This window comes from Protopterus annectens, chromosome 2.part0 (assembly GCF_019279795.1).
Source record: "Protopterus annectens isolate FY-2018-M chromosome 2.part0, PAN1.0, whole genome shotgun sequence".
NCBI classification, from domain to species: domain Eukaryota; kingdom Metazoa; phylum Chordata; order Ceratodontiformes; family Protopteridae; genus Protopterus; species Protopterus annectens.
In genome coordinates this window covers 1,071,163,436-1,071,189,610 of record NC_056728.1, presented here as the reverse complement: position 1 = coordinate 1,071,189,610, position 26,175 = coordinate 1,071,163,436, and the positions used below count along the sequence as shown (strand labels likewise).

The following is a 26,175-nucleotide window of genomic DNA, read 5'->3' as shown; positions in this document are numbered from 1 at the left end:
TTCCTTCACATAGATTTTATTTACTCCATTAAGTATGCATTTGTTATTTTTTTATTAGTTTGCTGTGCTCTGTACTAGTGAGTTGTCCTTTGCCTATGGCCTTGTTTGTTTTGTGTTGGGGTGAAGGCTGAATGGTAGATCCCTTTAGACCATTATATTTTTGTGTGCATCTAACGTGTATGACATCATTTTGTAAGATGAACATGTGGAAGCATATGTGCACTCTGTTACACTTGTCTGTGTGTACCTTCCCATATGCTCATAACAACTTAGAGCAAGTCTCACTTCCTTTGTCAAGGAGGATATGTACAAGTCTGCCAGCCTCTGCTGGGGGTGGTGGTGGAGTTTGTCAGACACCACAAAACACATTATCTACCCTGAAAAGAGAGAAAAGGAGGAAAGCTAATCTGATCATCTTCTGCCAGCCCCCAGATTCTCCTTAGCACCATAAGTAAACTTGAGTCACTGGTGTTGCAAATGGGACTCTCCATTTGCATTATTGCTATGATATTAGTATGCATAGCCCCCCCCCCCTTGAAACTCCGCTGCCAGATCCCTGCTTGGCTGTATAACCTGCCAGTCCCCCTCCCCCCACATACATTCTTTAGGTTTCCTCAATTTACATTGTATGCTTTCTTTTGTAGCGATCATTTAGCGTTCTGTAAATCAACTGCTAAACACTGGTAGGTTTTAGCATATTTTCAGAGTTCATTTTGCAGTTCAAATGATGAACCTTTTGTGCTTTTTTACTTTCTGTAGCAAATCCGTTTACCTCTAGACACTGAAAATGAGAAGGCTGATGATCTGGAAGACACTCCGGACCCAATGGAAGAGAACTCTGATAAAGGAATTAAAAGAAAGAAGTCTACTCTTGCAAAAGTGAGTTCTTACATGGTGCTGCAATGTCTATTAACAGTGTCTTTGGCCCATACAGACCTATTTCTCTTCTCTTCTATAAGTGGTTTACATGTATGTGCATGTTTCTCATGTTAAATCCCAGCCTTTGTTCATTTATAGCAATCTAGTGATGACGATGATTCTGTAACACAGGATTTCAGTGTGTTCACTGTGATACAGAAGGGCATTCTGACATCTAGATTAACTTGGAGTCCTCTTAAGGTTTTGGTATTTTGTCCACATACGATGTAGTGCTAGCAGTTTTTTAATCATCTTCCCCTTTTCACATTTTTATGGGATATCATCTTATCTCCCTTTTGAGATGATCTCCTCTCATCTCCTCCCTTTTCCTCATTTATACGGGATGTTGTTATCTTATGTGTTTTCATGTTCTATCCTTTTCCTTTTTTATGGGGTGTTCTCCTGCATCTCTACCAAATTTTTGACAGAGCATTGAAGGTTTAAGAGTAAAACATTTTTTAAGAAAGTAAATGGAGCTGCAGGCAAAGTGAATAACATTTTATATTAAGCTGTTTGCCAATGCATTGCATCATTTTCAATTCAGTAGAAGTAGTGTGTACATTACAACGGATTAATATAAAGATGCAAACATGCAGTTGCAGTTTTCAAGGTGTAGAACAAAATAGTTTCTCAAAATGGACTGCTTAGGGTCACCGCATGCATTAGGCGTATTGTCAGTTTTGTTTCTTTACTGTGACCGTGTGTGATGGTACTTCATAACACTGTTGGTAGAGACTTATGGAATAGTACATCTTTGTTAAGCTGAAGATAATATAGAAAAGGGTGTACTGACAGACGATGGTATACATATTGTAGAACAGTGGTTCTCAAACTTTTTCACATATTGGCAAAGGTAACGGCTGTTGATTTGTTTTATTTGTTGACTGGAGTAGAATGCTTATCGATTTAGACCAATTTCAGTCTCGTCCCAGCAGTAAAAAAAAAAAAAAAAACTCCCAGTGGTGCAAAGAACAGCAAAAGTTATTTTGGATATACGAGTCAAATATCTTATCATTTTAAGCAAATTTAAACTTGCAAGTTTACAAGGGAAAATGCCTAAGAGTGATACACAGCAGTGCAATACAAAAAAGTTAAAACGTAAAGAAAATATTGAATGCAGAAATATTGAAAGAAATGAGTAGCAAAAGTTCTGAAAGAGTCCTTCATTAGACATGCGTTTTAATGTGACATTAGCTCGTGAAGGAGCTCTCAAGGTAAGTGACTCCAATAATATACCCAGCCCATACAGCATTAGGGGAAAAGGGGCAGGAGGATAGAAGGAAAAGGAGGAGTGAGTTGGTGTGAAATTGGTAGGAGGGATGGGATGATAGAAAAATGATGATGAGGATAAAACTCATGGGAAGAAAGCAGTTTAGGTGCTTCCCAGATGTTGTGAAGTATGTCATAACCGACATTTCTTTGTTTGACATTCGTAGTAAGAGACACAGATTGCAGGGACAGCTGTCCCTGCAAGTACCATAGCAGAAAAACATTTAAGCAAGTGTTTAACTCAACAACTGTCTGGTGTGGAATGTTTCACCCCCTTACAGCCCTCGCACATCCTAGCATTCCAGGACACTTTCTGAAAAATCAACTTGCTTAAGGTAATCAAGGCTTTTCTACTGCAGGACATCCAAGATTAACAGTCTTAATATCATTTTTATAAACAAATCCTTCCCTTTGTAATTCTGCCTATTATAAGCTGGTAAGTCACTTAGTTAAAAAAACTCAGACCGAAGAAAGGCCTGGACGTCATAGGGAGCTATGTATGTTAACTGGAAGTATACAAAAAAGGTGCTGTAGGTTAGAATGAGTGTCTACCTTAGAACTTCACAATTTCCAAAGAAAAGCTCTCAGACCATAAGAACTACAGTCATGGTGTATTTTTCTAGTCCTTTCAGAAAATCTGTACAATGGGGCTTCTCCACATTTCTTAAAGAAGGGCTTTTGGATCTTAAGGGTTTTTTTATATTTATGTGTGTGTGTGTGTGTGTGTGTGTGTGTGTGTGTGTGTGTGTGTGTGTGTGTGTATATGTATATGTATATGTGTATATATATATATATATATATATATATATATATATATATATATACACACACAAGCCATCACTGTGATCAGCTAACCTCAAAAAAAATATGTCTGTGTAATATATATATATATATATATATATATATATATATATATAAATATATATATATTCACTTTATAAAATATCGAATTACAGTATCTCGAGACCATAAAGCCAAAAACCAAAACCGTGGCCGTTACAGCATACATACAAACACAAGTACACCTACCTCTGCACAACACACACACACACACACACACACACACACCCTTACTATAAGTAGGAGGGGCTGTACCCCTCCACTTTTATATACTAACTCTGAGGTCGCACTGAACACCAACACGCACAAAACCCACCAACATACATTCCACACCCCCCTCGCACAAACACACATCACACAGATACAAACACCACCACTCTCAACACTGACACACTCACACTCTTCACCTATGTACCCTAGCCCACACCTAACACTCCCCGACACACTCGCAAACACACAAACCTTCCCTAAAACCCTTAAAAACACCACACTTACCTAACATGCCGTCAGTACCTCGCGTTCGACATGTCTGGGTTCGATATTCTGCAGTTTTGAGCATCTGCAGATTTGGCATTTTGTTCTCGAGATACTGAAATACGACATTTCAGTATTTCAAGATTCCAAAGTGTTTCCATATAATATATATATAGTGTGTGTGTGTGTGTGTGTGTGTGTGTGTGTGTGTGTGTGTGTGTGTGTGTGTGTGTGTGCGTGCATATGTGTGTGCGTGCATATGTGTGTGCGTGCATATGTGTGTGCGTGCATATGTGTGTGTGTGTATATATATATATATATATATATATATATATATATATATATATATATATATAAAGTTATTAATAGTGATTTTCTTCGAATTGGGCTGTAACAGTTTCCAGACACCGCAAGCTAAAAGTAATTTCACAGATTGTCATACTTACCATATCCCAAACTGTGAATGTCAGTGATCTTACATTCCTTTTACAGCTAAATGCAACATTCCATTGTTGAAAATGCCACTGCTTAATATATTTAAAATACTGACTTATGCTATATTTTGTATGTGTTGTAGATTTTTACTTCAAAAGTAACTGTATTACTGATGTCTCACTCACTTAATTCCTTACTTGGTCATTTTCTAAGTTTCCATCCACTGCAAGTCAGGTTTGTCTTTTATTAACCATGGTATGTTTAGGAATATCTGCTCTTTTCAGTGTCAGAATCTGCCGGGAGTTACTTCAGGTCACAGAGACTAAGGATAGAAGTTAAAGTTTCAAGTATTTGAGTTGCAGAGACCAGAGGATTTGCAGAGTGAGTGAATTTTAAAACTTTGGAAACCTTTCATCTTGCTTTTTATTTTTTTCAGATCATGGAAGAGTGTAACATTCAGTCGAAAACTTTGTGGCACATCATTTGAGAAACACTTGAAGTACACAAAGGAATGTACTGGTTAATTATTTTGCAGCTGTCACCCTATTGTTACATTTCCTTTTCCTTACATTTGACATTTTTTCATGATCCTAACTTCAATGCCTCATGCCATTTAATGATGTTAGAATGTGTGTTGATGGGCCATTTTGTTGACAGATTGAAAATTAATGATCAAACAATGCCTGCCTTCAAAACTATTTGTTTTTAATTCATTCATAGAATTTCAGTACAATTTTACTCACTATTTGTTTTTAATTCATTCATAGAATTTCAGTACAATTTTACTCACTCTATGAATTCAGTGAATACATTAAAAACAAATAATTTTGAAGGAAGGCACTGCTTTGATCCTCAATTTTCAATCTGGAAACAAAATGTTTACATGAGAGGCCCAGAGTGAAAAGTTTCAACACTGATAACATAGCATTTACACAATTATTGAAAAGCACCAAAAATAAATATAGCATTCGGCATTTGGCAATTTAGCATTTATGTATTTGTGGAAAAGGTGCTGTAATGATGAATACAATATTTATAAATGATTATCTTACGACAGTGTGTGCATTTGGTAGTTAGATAAAAATGTATACAATGAAGATTCAGTGGTTTAGAATGACAAGAATGAGAGTTTCTGCAGGCATCTTAGAATTGCAACCTCAACACACTTCTTAGGAAATTCAGTGACAAAATGGGAAGGTAGTACAACATGTTGAGACTTATTGCTGATTATTTAAGATGGCTGTGTCACTGAGTTTCTTATTAACTAGTTTTTTTAGTTTTTCCATGTTTTTATATATATATATATATATATATATCTGTATAAATATATATATATGTATATATATATATATATATATATATATATATATATATATAAAATATATATAAAATATATACATATATATATATAAAATATATATATATATATATATATATATATATATATATAAAATATATATATATATATATATATATATATATATATATATATATATGTGCTTGTAAGGTGACAGTGCTCTTGTGTAATATTTTGTTGCTTGGCCTGCACTATGTACCACTCCAACATGTGAGCCACTGTAGGGCATGAAGTCGGGGGGCATCATGTGTGAATGTTTACACCACATTATTACTGTGGCTTACTTTGTGGTTGAGCATATGTTTCATAATGTGTAGTGACCCTCTATGTTTTAGCGAAGGATCTGGTCTTGTATGCCTCTTGCAATTATGTTTTCATTGTGTTACATAATGAATACAGCAACATTGGGTCCAGCATGGGATTTTTATAATGCTGCATTGTTATACTTTGTAATTCTGGGTGGTGGTTAAATCTGTAAAATAGGTATATTTTACCAGTGCTAAATATTTGATTGGTAAGGGTTGAAATTAAATTTGCAAGGGGAAATGCCTAAGTCCATCTCTGTCTGTCCTGAGGGAGCTGTATAAAGAACACTTTTACATGTTAGTGGTAGTGGCAATGATCATCTTAGTGTTTTCATATACATATTATACAATTACTGTCCATTAGTATTCAAAAAGTAGCACCCTGATTGGTAAGCCCAACCAGCTTACCTGTTGTAAATCCGAGTGTATACCAATGGAAAAAGGTCTGTTCGCCCGGATTTTTTTCTATTAATATGTGCCATAAAAATTTCACTTTTATTGTATAAACAACAAAAAATAAACTTACAAAACTGGATACTTAAAACCAACGAGGGAGAAATGGGCCAGACAATAATAAAAGAATAATCAGGTACGTTATGCAAAACTAGAGAAACTGACGTGATTATTATTTTATTTTCTATGCCCCATCTCTCCCCTACCTTCATACTCTCCTGGTATCTTTTTTTAATTAAAAAAATGTAACCGCGATCTTTTCTCCGTTGCTTCCTGTTCACAGTACCTGTCACACAGCACTGTTGTACTGCGTAAGCATGGGAACGAAAGCCCTGTACACATGCACAGTACATCAAAAAAAGCCGCACACTATCTGAGAAAAGCAGAAGAACACCACGGAGCCCTCGTACAATGACCTTATTTAAGAAAATTAAGTAGTTTTTTTCTTAAATAATATCATTGTATAGTAGCAATAACCAACTCCATGGTGTGGTATATTGAAGATGTACCCACGGTTGTCTTTGTTTAATCACTCGGGCTTCGCCCTTGTGATTAAACTACATCAATCATGGGTAAATCTTCAATATACCTTACCCACGTCGTCAGTTATTGCTGCAATATATTAAACTCCCTGCAGGTAATAAATGTAATATAACTGCTGAGTGGTGTGGGATTGGTTAACTTATGTCAAGGAAATTAGATGTTTGTGAGCATGCAGTTCTGTTGCCCCGTTGTAGTACTGTTTGCAGTATTTCTGCCTATGTTTCAAGGTACATGGTTTCCCGTATAGATCTTCTTTCTCTCCCTGACTCGCTTAATCACTGTCTGTGTGTGTGTCTCTCTCTCTCACTCACACACCACACTCACTCACTGACACACGCACACACACACACACACACACACACACACACACACACACACACACACACACACACACACACACACACACACTCACTCACTCAGTGTTGTAATGAATGATGTTCCAGTGTTAAACTAACATGATGGCAGCCTTCTTGTGTGGATTATGTCTTTCGGTTTGTTTTACCCCTTAATATTTGTGAATGTGTGTAATTATATTTGTTGGCCTCTACAGGTAGTTCATAAATTACAACGGCTGCAGAGTTTTAGTAAGTGGTATTAGGCAAAGTACACTGCCTGCGGATTTGAAATGGCTCATATGTTTGTGACCTTTGCAGGAATAATGCATAGCTATGAGAGTGGTTAACACATCTGTACTTAGCATACTGTTGCAGCATTAAGGGTGGTGCTAGTGGCCCTGATAGGTCATAATTCCAACAATTTGAGGCATCTTGGGATATTATGGGGGCCCACAGGAGTTGTATTCTTGGCTTTGTAGAGCGAATCTAAGACCCGCTCCCTGCTGATAGCTGCAGGGGTTATGTTGGGTGATATTTCGCTGGAGTTAAGGGGGGGGTAAAGTAGGAGCTGAATGTCTGAAGATTTGCTATATCGTGTGGTTCTGTGAACATGACTTCATTTACCATCAGTTCGGCACACTGTTGTGTGCTGCCTTTGAGGGTTAGGGACATAGATAAAGAAGAATGTGTGGCTCTCCTTAGCCTGGGATGCTATCTTTACCTCAAAATTTGTTTTACTGGACTTGAATAAAAACTGAATAGACAACTAAGAAGATTTTTTTTTTTTTTTTTTTTTGTGCATGTTTTTCTTCTTCTTCTTTTGGCTTTTCCCAGTTAGGGGTTGCCACAGCGGATCACCTGTCCGCTCATGATTGACAATAGAGTTTTTTTTATGGTGTCTAATTGCCAGCCCGACGCCCAACCTTCCATGGAAGGCACAACACACACTCATGCCTAGGGCCAATTTAGAGTGTCCAATCCACCTACAGCATGTCTTTGGAATGTGGGAGGTAACCAGAGCACCCGGAGGAAACCCACGCGACCACAGGGAGGACATGCAGACTCCGCACAGAAGGTACCACAACCGAGAATCGAACCAGAGAACCTCTTGCTGTGAGGCGGCAACACTAACCACTGCACCTTGTGTATGTTAGCTTTCTAATTTTAGCTGTGATGTTTTTCTTTCGTTGTACAACCTCTTTAATTTTGGATCGCACCAGGGTGATTTGTTTTTGTTAGTTTTAGCCTCTATGCTGTCATTAACATAACTGTACAAAGCATCTGTGAATAATTCTTTGTAGGCTGCTGCTTTATCTGGGTTTGGAGGGGTTTGAGATTTTAACAGGTTGTCACGTAAAGGTATTTATTTATTTATTTTATTTTATTTTACATTTGTTGACCGGGAAAGTCCGACTGGACACATGTCCGTTTTCAGCGGAGGCCCGGGGAGAAAAGCTCCAATAGTACTTAGTAGATTACAAAAAGCTCCAATAGTACATAGTAGGTTACAACAATGTTTGACAGCTAACATACGATTGTAGTTATGCATTAAATACTCAGGGAAGAAAAAAGTTACATTAATATGTACAATAACAATTATAAAGAGAAAAACAAACCGTCATATAGCTAGTTTACACAGGTAAGAAAAAGTTACATTAGGATGTACAGTGAACAATTATTGTAAGAAACAAACCTACAAATAGTTAGTTTCAGGGGGAGAGTAGATGGCTTGAGGCCTAGGTGGATAGTAAATTTACTGAGGAGGTTGAGGGGGGGCTATGGGTTAGTCTGGATTAGAACATTGGCAAAGCCAGTGGGATTTGAAGTGGTGGGAGAGGCCATTCCTGAAAGTATTTAGGGAGGTTGATTCGGTGAGACTAGGTGGAAGAGAGTTCCATATTTTACCCACTGTGTTTGAGAACAGAGAGTCACCTCCTGAGTTACAGGATTTGATCATCTGTGCAAGTAATCTGTGAGATGATCTTAGTCTATTTAGGTTGGTGTATTTGCCTTGGAGTAGTTTCCAGTTATAACCAGGTTTGCTGGCATTACAGAATTGATTCATATTTTGAAAAAAATGCTTTGTGGTCTGACCTTACCAGAGTGGACATGACACTTAGGATGGGGGAGGGGGTGTTGCAGCATTCTTCCATATTTGAGATCACTAATTCCAGTATGTTTGTACCCTAATTCCAGTATGTTTGTACCCCTAGTAGGTGTATGCACTAACTGGTCCAGTGTGTTTGTATTTACAAAGTTTAGGAGTCTCTGTGTCTGCAAATATGGGGTTGTGTGGCATTCCTAGTTTATGGAGGCATAATTAAAGTCCCCCATGAGTATGGTATTTGGTTGAATGGGAACTGTCTGCAGTAAGTGTAAGTATGAGCTCTGGGTTTCATGAGACAGAGGGTGATGTAGCTTGCTAGAATATGGTATGGGACTTTCTGTGGTAATTTGGACTTGGAAGATTTCCAGTGCGTCGTCCTGTTTAACCAACCTAGACGTATGCTTGCTATTGATGTAGATAAAGACGCATCCACCTTTAGTCCCCGTCTGTGCAATTGCTGGTCTAAATGTGTGGAAGACATTGAAGCCTTGCTCTGCCCTGTACTCTTTGCATCTTTAAATCATGTCTCCGTAACTACACAGATGTCCTCTTTCTCCAAGGTGAAGAGAGCTAGTTGGGAGTGGAGCTTCTTCTTTAGATACCTAGCATTAAACAGTAATACCTTTGGACTTCATGGGTAAATTTTGCTATGTAGGAAGGTGGTCAATTTGGCATTACCTAAAAAAGGCTCTATGGAGGAGGACCGTGTTTTTAGCCAATATTATTCAAAAGCCTAGCCGTGACCGGTGCAGACCATCCTTGGTGAAGCACCGTGGTTTAACCATGTCCTCCCACAATGGGAGATATTGTATTCCCCTAGAATAACACCAAAAACTTAGCTAAGTCCAGCATCCTCTATTCATAGCATTATCCTTGGTGAAGGTAGAGTGCTGCTCAATGTTAGGCACTACCAGCCTGTGATACTTTGTTCAAGAGCTCCATAATGCGTCACTTCATATGGTCTTGGAAGGAACTTCTCGGGTCATTTACACCTGCAAGAACTGTGACTGTATCATAGTGATACTTGTGGTGCAGTGATTTGATTGCATGCTTAACTTGTCAGAGCATGGCTCCTTATAGGCAAATGACCATCCCCCCCTTTGTTCAGCTTGGTGTGTAGAGCATCAGTATGTCATACAATGGAGTCCTGGAGTCCCTGGACTTAGTAGTTGAGGCTCCACTGGGTGTGGCTGAATGTGAAGTATTAGGTGGTGGTTCTGTTGAGTGCTTTCAGGTTTACTGAGGATAGTTTTTGTAGGTGGAGTGTCTGGGAGGTCTTTGTTTTTTGGGGGATTGCAATTACGTGCCTCAGCATAAGTAGGTTTATGTGTGGGGTGTATATGTGTTTGGTGGGTATAGCAAGTGGTTTTTGACAAACAGATTGTTACGAGTATTTTTGTGTGGAAGAGTTTTCTTTGAGGATTGAATGGTTGTCCGTGAACATTAGACAATTGTTACATTGTCTCAGTATTCCCATATATACCAAACTGGCTGATGAGAAATTGTAAAAGTGCATGTCCATGAAGTCCATTCCTTTATTGGGTGAGCTGATCGGGTGCAGTGCACAAGGCCCATTTCCCAGGCTCATGCTTATACTTATCAAGGGTTTCAGAACTTGTTAGAGATTTGGGATGCATGGCTAGGCTTAAAAAGGCCCTTGTGGTCGTTGGCCTAGTAAACACCTATGAACCTATAAAGGTATCCTTGGGCAGGGTTGCGTGATTAAGTTATGGTTTAATGGTAAGTTGGACTATACATATTACTATATAAAGTCGATAAAGAGAACATTAGGAACCAGGCAGGGGTGTCCTCTTTCCCCTTTGCTAATGGTTCTAAATATAATGCAAAAAAACAAAGAAATTAAGGGACTCAGAAATTTAAGGATAAAATTGGTATGGTAATCAAGAAAAGCTGGCTTTATTTGCAGATGATATTATTTTATACCTGACAAAACCAGAAAGAGACACTACCGTGTTGTGGAACAACATTTTGAGACTGTTTCATATCTTTTTGGGATACAAAATTAATGAAGCTAAAACAAAGGTAGTAGCTGTAAATTAAGTACCCATGTATGAATTGGTTCAGCAGTATCCATATTTATGGGGACATGATAAAATGAAATATTTAGGAATATGGATTAAAAGGGGTCTATATTATAATCTCGAAGGTTTAAAACTTCGAATCACTAAAGATCGAACTTTAGTGATCAAAGTCTTAAACCATCGAAACAAACAAACAAAAAAAAATAAATAAATACTGCACCCCCCCACTTAGATATACCAACTCCAAGAACGCACTACATTGAAGTTAAATGGAAATCTCCCCCTACAGAGATTTTCCGTTTAAACTTTCGATGTAGTGCACTTTCGGTATTCCTCGTGTCGACAATATCATATTCGATATTGTCAGACTTTGAGATTTTAATATAGACCTGATTAAAAGTTATTCTGGTGTGGCAGCTAAGGATCTGTGGGAAGAGACTAAACAAAAGATAATACAAAAACTGGGAAAATGGAAGATTTGTTATATGGATATGGATAGTAAGATACAAGTAGTTAAAACATTTTAGTCCCATTAATCTTGTGCACAGGTCAAGCATATTTTTTATCAACTGGAGGAAAAGTTGTGAATAGCAATTAATAAGGAGCTGAAGTACTTAATCTGGAAGGGGAAAACGGCAAGAGTCATGTGGGATAAGCTGATTCTTCCAGTAGAACAGGGCGGATTGGGATTACCCGATTTTGAAGTGGTATTTCCCAGCTACACAGTTAAAACTCATATACATAGCACAAGCAGAAAACTAGACTTCAAAGTGGAAAGAGGTGATGATAGAACGGGGGAGGCTCAAAAAACAAGGAGAGACTGGGATTGTGGATGCAGGCTTTTAAGGGGGAATCACAATAATCATGCAGAATATTGTATCCATAAAGTAGCAGAAAGTATCCTAAGAACTAAGCCAACACGGGAATGGAGAAAGGAGGTTCTACTGATAGGGATGACTGCAATTAGGGATGTAGACAATAGGGGGCTGGAATTTATGGGACAAGACTAACAAAGGAGCCAAGGTATTGGGAGCAAATAACTAGAGAGGGAAAGATGGTAGAGGGGGAAGACACTAAGAATTTTTTGGACTGCAGGTTAGAGATTACCTTTCCTATCATGAAGTGATGTCAGAGTACAGGCAAAGAGACAGAAAAAGGGGTGTCCTAAACAAAAGACCAGCACTGGTAGAGTTTTCAGTAGAATCTAGAATGGAAGCTGTCATTAAAAAAGGAATAATTAGTAGAGCATATAAAATATTGCATGTTAACTATAAGAATCAATCAGAGGAGGTTAGAAAGGAATAATTAGTAGAGCATATAAAATATTGCATGTTAACTATAAGAATCAATCAGAGGAGGTTAGAAAGGATTGGGAAGAGAGATTGGATAAGCAATTCACAAGCGAACAATGGGAGGATATATGTATGTCTCCCAAATATGTAACAAAATCTAGAACATTTAGGATTTTTGCTTGGAAATGTTTACATAGATATTTTTATACCCCAAGTAGACACCAGCAAATTTTTCCTCAGGTAGACAACAAATGTTGGAGGTGTGACGGGGGAAGAAAGAGGTAACTGGGAACATATTTAATGGGAGTGCTGTGAGCTGGAGGACCTTAAGGATTCCTTGAGGGATGCACTGTCTGAGATTCTGGCTGAGCAGATTGGTGTGATGAAGGAAATATTTTTTCTGAGCTGTGATACATAATTGTAATTGCCTAGACATGATAAGGCCTTGCTGTGTCTAATTATGGTGGCTGCCAAAAAATCAATTACTAGAAAATGGAAATCAAAATCTAAACCAACTATACTAGAAGTAGTGAATATAGTAACGAGGTAAATAACTGGAACTGACATATTTAGCAAAGGGTAAGAGCAAACTACATAGGAGAAAATGAGAATTGTGGGAACAATACATATAGAAGAGGAATGAGGTTTAAAAGTAGGCAGGCCTTAAATGAGCTATATAATGTTTAATTGAAAATAATTGGGTAGATTATAAGTGATGTATAACATTTTTAACTGGGAGTGTGTGTCAGTAATGTTTGTGAAAAATGCATGCAACTAGGATTGTGTTGGTGTGGCTTGTTTTCATTTATATAAATGTATGATCTGATGCTACCCATGTCTTCATTCATTACCATAGGGTCTTGGATCCGATATCAGATCTGAGCCGGCAACATTCAACAGATGGATCCAAGGCTCTGGCTCCTCCCTCTCCCATAATGGCTTGCTGCCTTCTAATCCCCAAATCTCATTTGCATTGCTTCCTCTGCAGACGCGTGTCCTCTGGCTGGTTAAGTAAAAATTTCTAGCGTAGGTTTTTTTTTTTTTTTCTTTCTAGTGTAGTATTTTCTAGGGTGGTTTAGGCTAGTGTTAACCCCTCCCCTCCCTTAGCTTCGTTTTAAGTAGTTGTGTATGTGTGGGCTTTGGAGTCATTTTCTTCTCTTGGGCATTAGGGCTGTAACTTTATTTCTGTTATTATTCTGTAGTGCTTCTTTTAATGTGGATAGTTTTTTTAGTTGTTAGTTAGCATATTTGAAAGGCCTGCTAGTTTTAAAAATGTTCCTCATGGGGTTGGAAAATGCCTTATTTTGATACGCACGAAGTGTGTGGCAATCTGCACCTGGAGGTTGAGTGCGACCTTTGTGCTGCATTTAACCCCAGGGCTTTGCCACAACAAACTTCTTCTAAAGGGTCTGGTCCAAGGGGGATCCTTCATTTCCCCCTCGAAGGTGCCATCTTCTGATCTGAAGAGGAAGACCCCTTCTCTCCAACCAGTTCCTGACAAGAAATTGCAGCTGCTGGATCCCAAGTCTTCAGATCCAATCCCAGCCTGGCCTGCCCCGGATACAAGGTCTTTGGTGCCGAGAGCTGCAGAGCAGTCTTGTCAGATCAAAGTCCTCTCTGGATCAGAGGCCCTCAGATCTGACTAAGTGGGGGAGCCTCGGATCTGACCAGTTTGTCAGATCCGTCCACTGAGCCCGTTAAGCCTTTGGAGCTGACAAGGTTGTTGGATCCGATTATTATGTTGGAGAAACCTGCAGACCTTAACACCTCAAAACAGAGGTCCCAGTCATCTCCAAGGAATCGGGTCCATTCCCGGAGCCCGGTAGTAGGTCAGGGAGGTCTCCCTCCAAGTCTACCCACTCCTCTTCAAGATCGTCTACGAGTCTTTTGTCCTCAAACGTGGACATGATGATGGAGTTTTCTCAAGGCCGAGTTGGGACTCCTGGCTTCTCCTGCCCATCCGGCCAGGGAACCCCCCCCTCCCCGGCTTCTCATTCTCTACATCCAGCCTTGTTGCGTTTGGATTTTAGGGACCAGGAACTCTGCGGCCATATTCCATCAAGGCCCAGTATTCCCCCTTTCTCTTCCCCGCCAGGGTCCCTGGCTTATTCTGTTCCTCCACTCTGAGAGCGGGGTGAGCCCTGTGCCATAGCAGTAGACGCCAGCTCCGCGGGGGTGGGGTGGGGTCTGGTACCACTTTTCCATACCGATCCCTTCCTCTCTGCACTTTCAGCTTTCAATAGCTCTGGGCTGGTATCATCCAGTGGTCGGGTGGACTGTTTCTGGATGCGTTCCTTCTCTCGGGGGGGGGCTTTTCCCTTGTATATAGGGACAGGCCCCACGTCCAGCCCCTCCATTTTCCGGGCAGTAGAGAGGACCTTCTCCAGGTCTGGAGTTTCCTCTGATGCACCTTCAGGTCCCTCCTGGCCTCTCTCTACCTCGGCTGGTGAGGCCTTGCATCTTGTCCCTGTCAGCCCTCCCGATCGAGCCTTCAGGGGGTTTCCTCCATCTGGGAGTCCCTGTCTCTTCCGAGTCCTCCCTGGAGCCTCTAGTGCAGGAGATTCATTGCAAGAGAAAGTGCAAAATGAGGCACTTGGACTCCCCTATGGAGTTCTTCACCGAGGATACGGACCTAGAGAAACGAGTCCAGTCTCCCAGATCTCCACCTGATGTTGTCTACTATGGAGACATCCTTGAGCTCCTCAAAGAAAAGGGCGGATGGTCTCCCCCACTCCAGTCTTTGGAGGAGTCTGTATCTCTGAAGGCCTTCAGGATGGGCCCATCTACCTCTGGGTGTCCCCCCCCCGCTGATGTGTTAGTGGATCTGATTGTCAGCAGGGCCTGGAAGGAACCGGACACCATGGAGCCTGTTCCAAAGAGGGCTGACATTTCCTTAGTCCCCCTTTTTTTTTTTCTGGAGCAAAGGAGTCTCAGCCGATGCCATTGTGATTGCCACCGCCACAAAGAAGGAGCTAGCAAAGCAGAGTTCCACGGTCCATTCCCGACCCAGGGAGTTCTGGGCGATGGACAGTTTTGGTAAGCCGGTGAATGCCTTAGCTACCTTTGGACTGACAATGACAAATTACTTACCACATTTTATCTACCTCCAAAGGGATTTGGTCCAAGAACTTTCCACCTCCCTTACAGAGCTATTGTTAGTGGAAAACCTGAAGCAGGTGTCTTCCACTCTGACCTCTCTCGCGAATTCCTTGATGAGGTTAATTTCCAGTGCAGCAGAAGCTACCTCTCAAGCGGTTGGTACAGGCATTACCTTGTGGAGTCATGCCTGGCTACGCTGGTTAGCAGAACCCTTTAAGGCATGCTTTGTTTTTTTAATACCCTCTTCGATGGTTCTGCCGTTTTTGGACCTTCCATGAAGGACACTTTTACCTACAGTGAGCAGGAAGGGAAGAATCTCTGCAGTAGGGATCAAGCTTTCTGCTCCCCAGAGGTCCTTTTCTAAGAACCAACGAGGAACCAGAAAGATGTGGTTCCGTAAGCCACTGTCTCCCTTTCAGGATGCTCCTGATGAATCCTCTTCCAGAGGCAGAGGGAGATGTTTCAATGGAAGACGACGCCCTCAAGCAGGGGGGGTCCACAATATCAAGTCTCCAGGGAATCCTTCTCTGAGCAGCCCTATCAGTGCTCCTAAAGCGTTGCCTGACTGCTGTGCCCTGGAGTCAGTTGGGGGTCGCATTTCCCTACACTCGCTAACATCTCTTCCAATTAGTGGGTGTTAAGCATTGTTTCCAGGGTCTATTTCACTCCCTTTTCACAACCCCCTCCACTAAGACGTTACCTCCTGGATGTTCCACCCAGTCAGAAGGTGTTGGCCTCCAAAAGAAGTTCAACAACAGCTTATAAAAGCAGCAGCCCAAGGGGTCCCAGCAGAACAAAGAGGATCTGGCACTTATTCTTGCTTCTTTTTAGTGCCAAAAAGATGGGGGACTTTTGTCCTATTCTGGATCTCATAATTAACTCAATCTTCAGTAAAGAAATCAAAGTTCCGGATGGTCACTTCTCAGTCCATTCTTCCACTTTTATGCAAGGACGATTGGATGTGCTCTATGGATCTCCAGGATACCTACTATCACATCAAAACAGACAGGCATTCAAGGAGACATCTTCTCTTCCAGCTGGGAGCCAATCATTACCAGTTCAGAGCCCTGCCCTTTGGTCTTACCACAGCCCCCCAGGTGTTTACCAAATGCATGACAGTGGCAGTGGCTCACCTGCGACTGCAGGGATTCCAGATCTTCTTGTATCTCGAAGAGTGGCTCCTCGCAGCACTTTTGAGGCATTGACTGGTTCAGGCTATTCAGTATGTTCTCCCCATCTTCCGTCAACTGGGGATAACTGTCAGTCTTGTAAAATCCAATCTGAATCCCACTCAGCAGTTGGGAGCTCATAGGAGTTCCGTTGAACTCTGTTTCAGATATGGCAACTTTACCTCTGTGCAGAATTCAGTTGAAATGGAATCTGGTCACACAGATATTGGACCTGTTGCACCCCCCCCCATTTCTTTTGGTTCTTCAGGCTCTTCTTCTGGTCAGGTACCACGTGTGTGTCACAATCTACTTTAGCTGTCCAGTGGTCAGCTCTGCTGCATACTCTATGACCATAAGACTGATGCCTGTGTGCAGATGTTACCTCCAGTGGTGGCTTCACTCACAGGATCTCTCTGTAGGCAAGCCATTCTCTCTCCCACCGCTTATGGCCACAGTGGTCACAGACACCTCCCTGCTGGGTTGGAGGGGGCATTTTCGGGGGAAGACTGTCCAAGGCACTTGGTCCCCAGTAGAGACCAAGTTGCATATAAACATTCTAGAGATGAGGGCAGTTCTTCTGTTGTTGCAAGCTTTCCGAGACTGCCTCCCTCTAGGGATGATTGAAATTCAGACAGACAACATGGCAGTTTTGTGGTATGTCAACAAACAGGGGGGAACATGTTCTTATCCATTGTGCAGAGAGGCCATAAGAGTGTGGGAATGGGCTATGTCCTCTGGCCACTTCCTTATTGCAATGCACATACCTGGTGATTCCAGTGTGTTGGCCAACAGGCTCAGCAGATCTATCTTGAGTCCTTATGAGTGGTTCCTCAGTCCTTTCAATGGCAAGTCAGGTATTTGATCATTGGGGCCTACCATGCTGCGACCTTTTCGCCTCCCCAGTCCACCACAAATGCAGCAGGTATTTTGCCCTGATCCCCCATCAGGGGGAATCACCAAGGGACGCTATTGGCCTCCAGGTCTCCTTTACCCATACCCTCCTATCCTCTTAATACCCAAGGTTCTGTTGAAAGCACAACACCCGAGGACATCCCTTATCTTCATTACCCCTTTCTGGCCACATCAGCTGTGTTCCCCTTCACCAGGTCTCATCTGAAGTATCTGCCATGGATACAGGATCCCCGTCAGGATCTGATTTCCCATCCGTCGAGACTTCCTCTCCCAAACCTTTGCCTAACTGCATGGTTTCTCCAGTTCCAATGATCATTAAACAGTCCAGGCTAGCGTCCCACATTAAATGCATCATTTTGGCCTCCCAAAATCCCTCTACTAGAAAAGTTTACAGGAGTAAGTGGAAGAGGTTCTTGATCTGGGCCAGGAGCAGGAATCAGGATCCCTTTTCTACTTCGGCTTCAGATATATTTTTATTCTTGTCCTCCCTTTCCCAAAGGGGAGCTAGTTTTTCCACTATTAAGCTGAAGTTGGTGACTATTTCCAATTTTCACGAGATCTCCAAATCCACATTTTCATCTAGGCTTTGTAAGGCCTTTATGAAGGGGGAGGGACTTCTGCTTCAACTTCCAAATTAGGACCCTTCGCCTCATTGGGAAGGCACACTGGTCCTGCAGTCTTTGACTAGGAGTCCCTTTGAACTTGCTAGTTCCTGTGATCTCAAGCTCCTCTCATGGGAGATGGCCGTTCTGTTGGCTATCACTTCAGCTAGGATGGTCTCAGAACTGCAAGCTCTCACCATTACTCCTCCTTACATGACCTTTCACAAGGACAAGGTGTCTCTGAGAACGAATCCTTCCTTCTTACCCAAGGTTGCTTCCAAGTTGATTCTAAATCAATGTATTCTACTTCCATTATTCTTTCCAAACTATTACAGCGGGGGGAGTATACCCTTCATACCTTGGATGTTCACAGACAGCTGGGGTTCTTCTTGCATATGTCTAAAGATTTTCGTAAGTCAGAGCAACTTTTTGTGGCTTTTTCTTCTAACAGACGTGGCCTTCCAAGTCTCTAAGGTCACTATTTCTAAATGGATATCTAGCTGCATCTCTGTCAAGGCCCATTCTACTAGGTCTCTGGTGACTTCTACAGCCTTTGTAGCAAGGCTGGCTATTAATGACATCTGTGCTGCTGCTGCTGCCACTTGGGCTGATCTTCACACCTTTATATCTCATTACAAGCTGGATTTGATTTCTAGGAGTAGGGCTTCTTTTGGCTCTACAGTGCTCTGGCATGTTCTTCCTTGAAGTCTCCCAGGATATCCGGTAGCTGGGGACTCTGACCCTATGATGATGAATGCAGACATGAATAACATCAGCTAAAGAGTTATGTACTTACCATAACTTGGCATTTGTGTTATCACATTTCCCACCTGCCATCCCCCTACCTGGTTTGATTGTGGAGGAAGTTGGAGTGGTTTCGTTCCACCTTGGGAGGAGTGGCCTGTAGGATTATGTTAGTAAACTTGATCTGGGGATTAAAGGGCAGCAAGGCATTGTGGGAGAGGGAGGAGCCAGAGCCTTGGATCTGTCTGCTGAATGTTGCCGGGTCGGATCCATTATCGGATCCAAGACCCTCTGGTGATGAATGAGACACAGGGTAACACAGATGCCAAGTTATAGTAAATACATAACTCTTTATTGTCTATGTCATGAGTGATGGTTTAATAAATATATTACTTGTCTAAAACACAAATCCATGAAAGTGAACTTTAGGTAACTTCCCCTGAAGCTTGTACTTGCTTCACTACCTAAGTGGATATTTTGGGGGTAAGGGAAGGTATATTTATGACCCTTTTCATGAAATGTACTGTGAATTATGTGCCATTGTGCTGGAGAATGTTTCTTTACAGCGTACTGTATAATGTTTCACTAAATTACTATTTATACAGCTTTAAAATTCAGATCCCTGGACAAACCAGTCCTAGTGGTGTCCACAATAGCAACATTTATTGGGATACGTAAGGAAAATACCTTATAATTTTAAGCAAAATGAAATGCTTGCAGCCTATGTTGTACTTGACAACAAAAAATTTTAAGTTGGAGTAATACATTTCAGATTCTGGAGTGTATTGCTGGGAATGTGCATTTTGAAAATCTTCAACAGTTTAAAGTTGGAAAAAAGAGGGAAAAACTGTTTTCCATCCTCTTAGCGTAGAAATGTTGCCCCCCCCCCCCCCAAAAATGAAAATAGAAAAAAAGATCCTCAGTCTGTGTAATCACCATTTGTGTGATAATTGAACTTTTCCCCCATGTTATTTTGGAAATTGCATTTTAATTTTAATTTATACCTGTCTTTGTAGGAAAGTATGGGAAGTCACTGCTGGTATGGTTGCTGCGGCATGCATCAATAGTGAGTGTCATTGATGTGATGGTTTGAGCCAGGCATGGTTTACAGCGTTGCATCCTTGGAATACTGCACTTTAGAATAGTCTTGTCTTCTATGTATTTCAGTCCATTTTTAGTTGTATTATTTTTTTAAAGTTGGACTTCTCTAAATTCACTGATTATGCTTTCATACAAATGTAGGAGGTAGTTCCCATTGCAGAGTATCTACATTTATTTATTTCTGTATTTATTTTATTTTATTTTCATTTTTCTAAAAGAGCTTCTTGTAGAGTACTTAGCTTGGCCACCAAGAGGAGGACTTGGCTGTTAGAATCTTGTTTTCTCCAGAAGATAATATAAATAAAAGAGAAAGCAGCTTTCTCCTAGTTAGCGTTCTACCCTTGGGGAACCAGTGTTTAGGAGTACATTGAATATGGCTTATTATGGGCTTTAAAAAGAATCTAAGCTGATCAGGAATCAAAAATGATTTAGACCCTTGATCAAGAAATCAAAGGCCCAAAATCATAAAAACTGTGCAGACCACCTCAAAGCTCTGTCCTGTTTTTGATATCATACAGGCTATTCAGATGTGACCATTACCTCACAAGCAGAGCCTCAACAGACCCTATTTTGTCAGACCTATTACACCTTCACAAGTCCCTTGGTAGAATGAACAAGCTGATTAAGGGATCTTAATCTCTTTTGCAACATAAACAAGACATGTTGGAGTGATAGTTATGTATCAGAGAGCATACCACTCCTTTGGAACAATCTTCCATTCTATACAAAGCAAAGTATCACTGTTATTCCTCCTCTCCTTTTCCCTAGCACGCCTATGGAACTCCCTCCCTCCATTCGTACCATCACTAGCCTTCCTACCTTTAAAGAATCACTCCACTCCTACCTAACATCCACATGGGAATGCTCCTGCTCCCACCCCACATAATCATTCTCCACTTTCTGCAGTCTTCCACCTCTCACTTTTGCTACTGCAGCTAGTATAGTAATCAATTTCTTAATAGCTATCCTCCTGAAAGCCTCCTGCATCTATCTACTCACTTTCCTTATCCTTCTAGACTAAAAAAAAAAAATTAGTTTTGTTTCTCTTTTTTAAATTTTTTTTTTTTTTTTTACTTTTCTGATTGTAACCTCTGTACCTTGTTATGCCTTGTATGTTATGTAATATAAATCTCTGTAACATGTAATCTTTGATGGAGCTTTTCTCCCCAGGACTCCATTGAAAAAGGGTTCATGTGGCCCAATGGACTTTCCTGGTTAACCAACAGCAAATAAATAAAATAAATAAATAAAATAAATAAAATAAATATTCTATTCAGATGAGGTTTGGATGATTGGATGGGGAAAATTCCCCTCCTTGTGTAGCACCCATTTCATTTCGGTGCAACAGTTAATATTCCAACATATTGTTCTGCCCACTCAGTGTTTTTCATGCACAGATTATAACGGCTAAAACACTGCCATGGGAATGTAAGGCTAGGCTTCTAATAATCCTCACAAATCAGTAGCCTAATAAGTACTTAAGAACCTATAAGTACTTAAGAACCTGCAGACCTTTCCAAACCCCTACTTACTAAGGGCCCAAAGCATCCTTTATTAGTTTTACGTCCTGCATCCTCCACACTATTTCTGTCTCCTACTATTTTCCTTCTTTCTCTCCTTCCTGACCTGCACAACTGTGAATCTACCTACTGGTCACTAGGTGGCATCCTCCAACTTTCTGTTGGCTCCCTTTTCACTTGCTCTGTAACTCCCCTATACCTCTCTTCTTGTTCCTGAACCTCCTAGCCCAGAACCGCTCTTCTTTCTCCCCTTGGCCCCTGACAAATCTCCCTTCATACCCTTATTAGCTACTAAACATCTGTACACTCACCCCTTGATATAATTCCACTGAACTTGCTTCTTTCTTATCTGCACAACCTCACCTACTGGTTCTCCTTCTTTCCTGATTGTTTTTCCTGTGCACTACAACTCCTTTGCGTCGTTCGATTACTCTTCTCTTCTTTTTCTATTCTTTTCCTACGTTTTCCATTAAAACCTTTATCATAACTATCTACTCTCCCTTTACTCACGAATCCCTATGCTCCGCCCACTATATTAGGCCATCCCCTTTTACTTTACTTACTACTTTCCCCTATCCACATTCACCGCCCAATACCTTCTAAGCTACCTTATAAATATATCCCCACATCCCTGGATGCCATCTTTCCCTCCCATTCCTTTGGTTTGGCTGCTGTATGTCCTCACCCTGGTGCTGGATGTTGAGTTAGGGTAAGCAGTTGTTATCTCTATGTAACTGAGTGCTACTATATTCTGACTTGGTATACATTCTACAAAAGATACTTATATGTTATCACCCTATGAATGGTGAAATGCTACTTAACATGCTGTGTCTGAAACTTTTCGTAGGAATGTTTACTGCTTGTCTCTGTTAGTTATTTGTGCTTACGCACCGGGTTTTTTTATGTTGTGCCTGCTACACAAGATAGGAATGTCTCATTGCTTAGACTGCTCTAGTTAATTGTGAACAGTATTAAATTGCTGCATTATTAAGTTAGGCACTGTTGGTCTGTGAATGTTAAGATAAGCAGTTGTTGTGTGCTTTTCCACGATGGTATTGCAGTCTAGGTTATAGCCTATACTATAATTTCTTGAACAGAGTCTACCATTGCTGCATGTCCTTTTGAAATATTGGACGTATATTTTACCTACTTTAAATACTTAGGTATCTGCTTTTAAATTTAGGTTACTAACAAACCTCAGCGTAGTATGTCTATCAGTAGTACGCTTCCATAACATACAAACTTGACTCCCTTCCTGCTTTTGGCGCCTTTTTGCACATAGTTACTGCTATCATCTTAGTCCACACCCCAGTGTGATCTGATCGTAGATACTGTGTACCTATACTATCTATGGTAGCTTGCTTAGGCATCACTTTCATGTGTATATTGCCTGATTTTTTGTGCCCCTTTACATTTATTTACTTATAGTAACCCCTCTTTGACTAGTCCCTCTACTTATTTACCTTACGAGATTCCTCCTAGACTACCTTATGTTTACTAAATCCCTTGAAGCAGCGCTAGGGTAATCCTAAAGCTTATCGCTATATCAGCGCACTTCAGTACATCTACACGCCTGAACTGCGTGAGCTTTGTTCTCGATATTTAATGTGGGAACCGGCAGACGCAGACCCTACTATTTTATAGTGTTTGTGGAAACAGTCGTTAATCATAATTCCTGCCTTACCCGCTAATGGGGATAGCGTTGCTACCTCTAGTGTTATCTATTTTAAGAGACTGCTTCTTCCACATGTTATTTCCTCCAGCATCTACCTAACCAGCCTCTCTCCATTTATTTACCCACTAGAACTACGTATTTACTCTCCCACTTGAACCACATGCTTGCTCTTCGTTTTTTCTTTTTACTAGTAGCGACATGTTTTACCTTGAATGATATTTACACTGCATTTATTCCAGTGTACTGTCATTTTGCCTAAATTTAATCAAACAAATTGTATGCTTTTAACTATACTATGTCTATTTATTGTTGGATTTTCTAGTTAGATTAACAAGATAGATACAAATGTGTAAAGTATTCATTTGAGTGACACTAATTTGCTAGGTCTCTATTACTGCTCTCCAATAACTGTATCTGTTTTGCCTTACTATCTTCCTCTCTCTCCCTAAGATTTCCACTAGTGCCTTTCTGGTATCTGAAACCTCCTTCACAAGTGACTCTGCCTTGCTGGAAAACCTGATACTGTGTCCACCAAGCCCAACATTGCAAACTACGGGGGTTACATCTAAACCAGTCTTTAAAAGTATGTTACCTGTATATGTTTAACCTAAACCTTTGAACCCTAAAGTTCTGGTCTAGCTACCTGCCTAGGACTACCAGCAGTCAATGCCAACTTTGCTAACTGCAGGCCTTTCCAAACCCCTACTTACTAAGGGCCCAAAGCATCCTTTATTAGTTTTACGTCCTGCATCCTCCACACTATTTCTGTCTCCTACTATTTTCCTTCTTTCTCCCCTTCCTGACCTGCACAACTGTGAATCTACCTACTGGTCACTAGGTGGCATCCTCCAACTTTCTGTTGGCTCCCTTTTCACTTGCTCTGTAACTCCCCTATACCTCTCTTCTTGTTCCTGAACCTCCTAGCCCACAACTGACAAATCTCCCTTCATACCCTTATTAGCTACTAAACATCTGTACACTCACCCCTTGATATAGTTCCACTGAACCTGCTCCTTTCTTATCTGCACAACCTCACCTACTGGTTCTCCTTATTTCCTGATTGTTTTTCCTGTGCACTACAACTCTTTTTAGGGCCCTCTCGCCTCCTGTGCCTCTATGGCTCTCTCCGGCCCTCCCCCCCCCAAATCCCACCCCTCTACATTTATCTCTAACTAAACACTCCCCCCATCTCTCACAGCCACTCACCACAACTTCCTGTTCCCACCTCCTCCATACTTAGTCCCCTCCCATCTCTTCCTACCTATTTGTCTGGCCACATCCTGTTACATCGCTCACTTAGAACCAACTTAACATGTCTATCCAATACCACCCCACCCTACTACTAATTCTCATCACTACCCTAACAACCACCTATCTCTCTACCTCCTATGAACACAGCTTATCCACAACTTTCACTGTCCCACACAAATATACCCTAACTACTCCCCCACCTACTTGCAGTAATAATTATAATGTCATCTATAAAACCTCTTATCTACTACCTAAATACCACTGTCTCTCTCACACCAAATACTCCATTCATCACTCCAAAAAGCGTGATATTTACCAGTTCAAACCATCACAATTCTACAACCTTTCATTAATTAGCTCACTCACACATGGAGACATACATCCCAACCCAGGCCCTAACCTATCTCCATTTTCAACCAACTGCCAAATAGTAAATACAAAGCTAACTCCACCTACTAAACCTCCTAAATCACTCTCTATAGCCCAACTTAATATACGTAGCATCTGCAACAAAATATCACATATTCATGCTCTACTAGAAGTCCAACAGTTCGACATTCTCTGTCTAACTTGAAACATGGCTCAAACCAACAATAAAAGACAATGAAATTGTTCCCCCTGGATATAACATCCTGAGACAAGACCAAAAGGTATGGAGTAGCTATACTCTATAAAATAGGCCTACAATTAAGCATAACAAATCATACCCTTTTAACTAACACACATGCAGAATTAATTATCTCAAAACTTCAAATCAGTCCTCACAAAACCATAAATATTATCTGTACCTATATTCCCCCAGGCAATAACACAACAATATTAGAAGACCTACTAAACTGGCTTTCTTTGAATCTCCACCAAGAAACAATACTCTTAGGAGACCTAAATATTGATTGGAACTTATGTGAACATACTAATCCACCTACTTTTATTAATCTGCATGGTTTCACTCAACACATAAACATCCCTACAAGAACAAACAAACGGAGTAACAAAGAAGCTGTACTTGATTGGATCTTAACAAATAGTCCACAACTAAAATATACAACAGGTACTCTTCCAGATGACCTCAGTGATCACTCCCTAACCTATATCATCAGGCATAAAACCAGTTCATCTATCCTAGCTCAAGTTCGTATAACCCGTTGCAAAAAGAATTTTGACCCTACCCTGTTTCACAATGAACTTATGCAAGTTAACTGGTCACCTCTCAAATCCCTCCCAATAGATGAAGCTGTTAATCACTTCAATAATACCTTTCTCACCATCCTTGACCATCATGCTCCCTTGCGTTCCATTCGTATGAAAGCTAAGACAGCACAATGGCTCTCTAACAAAACTACGCAACTAATTCTTAATAGAAATAAAGCTTGGAAAAAATGGCGAACCACTAAAAATTTAACTGATCATCTCTCTTTTAAACAAAAAAGAAATATGACAAAACAAGCCATACTTCATGATAAAAGAAACTATTACACTCAATTACAACAATCTTCCCTCCACCAACCACATAAATTTTGGACCGCTATTAATACTCTCTTATCCCCTGGCAAAGCTGCCACTCCTAACCCATCAGGCTCCAACACCAACTCCCCCACAGAAATAGCTAATGCCTTTAACACCTTCTTTACTTCAGCCATTCAAAAGCTAGCAGACCAACAAAGCCCTGATACCTCTAAACTATCTATGCCTAGCTCTACTCCCCCCCCCCCCATTTCACATCCAACCCATA

At 40.7% G+C, this 26,175-nt stretch overlaps 1 protein-coding gene across 5 annotated transcripts in view; it reads left to right on the top strand.

Annotated features, from left to right (window-relative positions):
* PSIP1 (PC4 and SFRS1 interacting protein 1) overlaps positions 1 to 26,175 on the top strand; it is an 801,135-nt gene that overhangs the window by 97,957 nt on the left and 677,003 nt on the right. For all 5 annotated transcript variants that reach the window (XM_044061285.1, XM_044061284.1, XM_044061281.1 and 2 more), the window contains exon 4: positions 760 to 879. In XM_044061285.1, the coding sequence (XP_043917220.1) occupies positions 760 to 879 (120 nt within the window). The remainder of the gene's footprint in view (positions 1 to 759; positions 880 to 26,175) is intronic.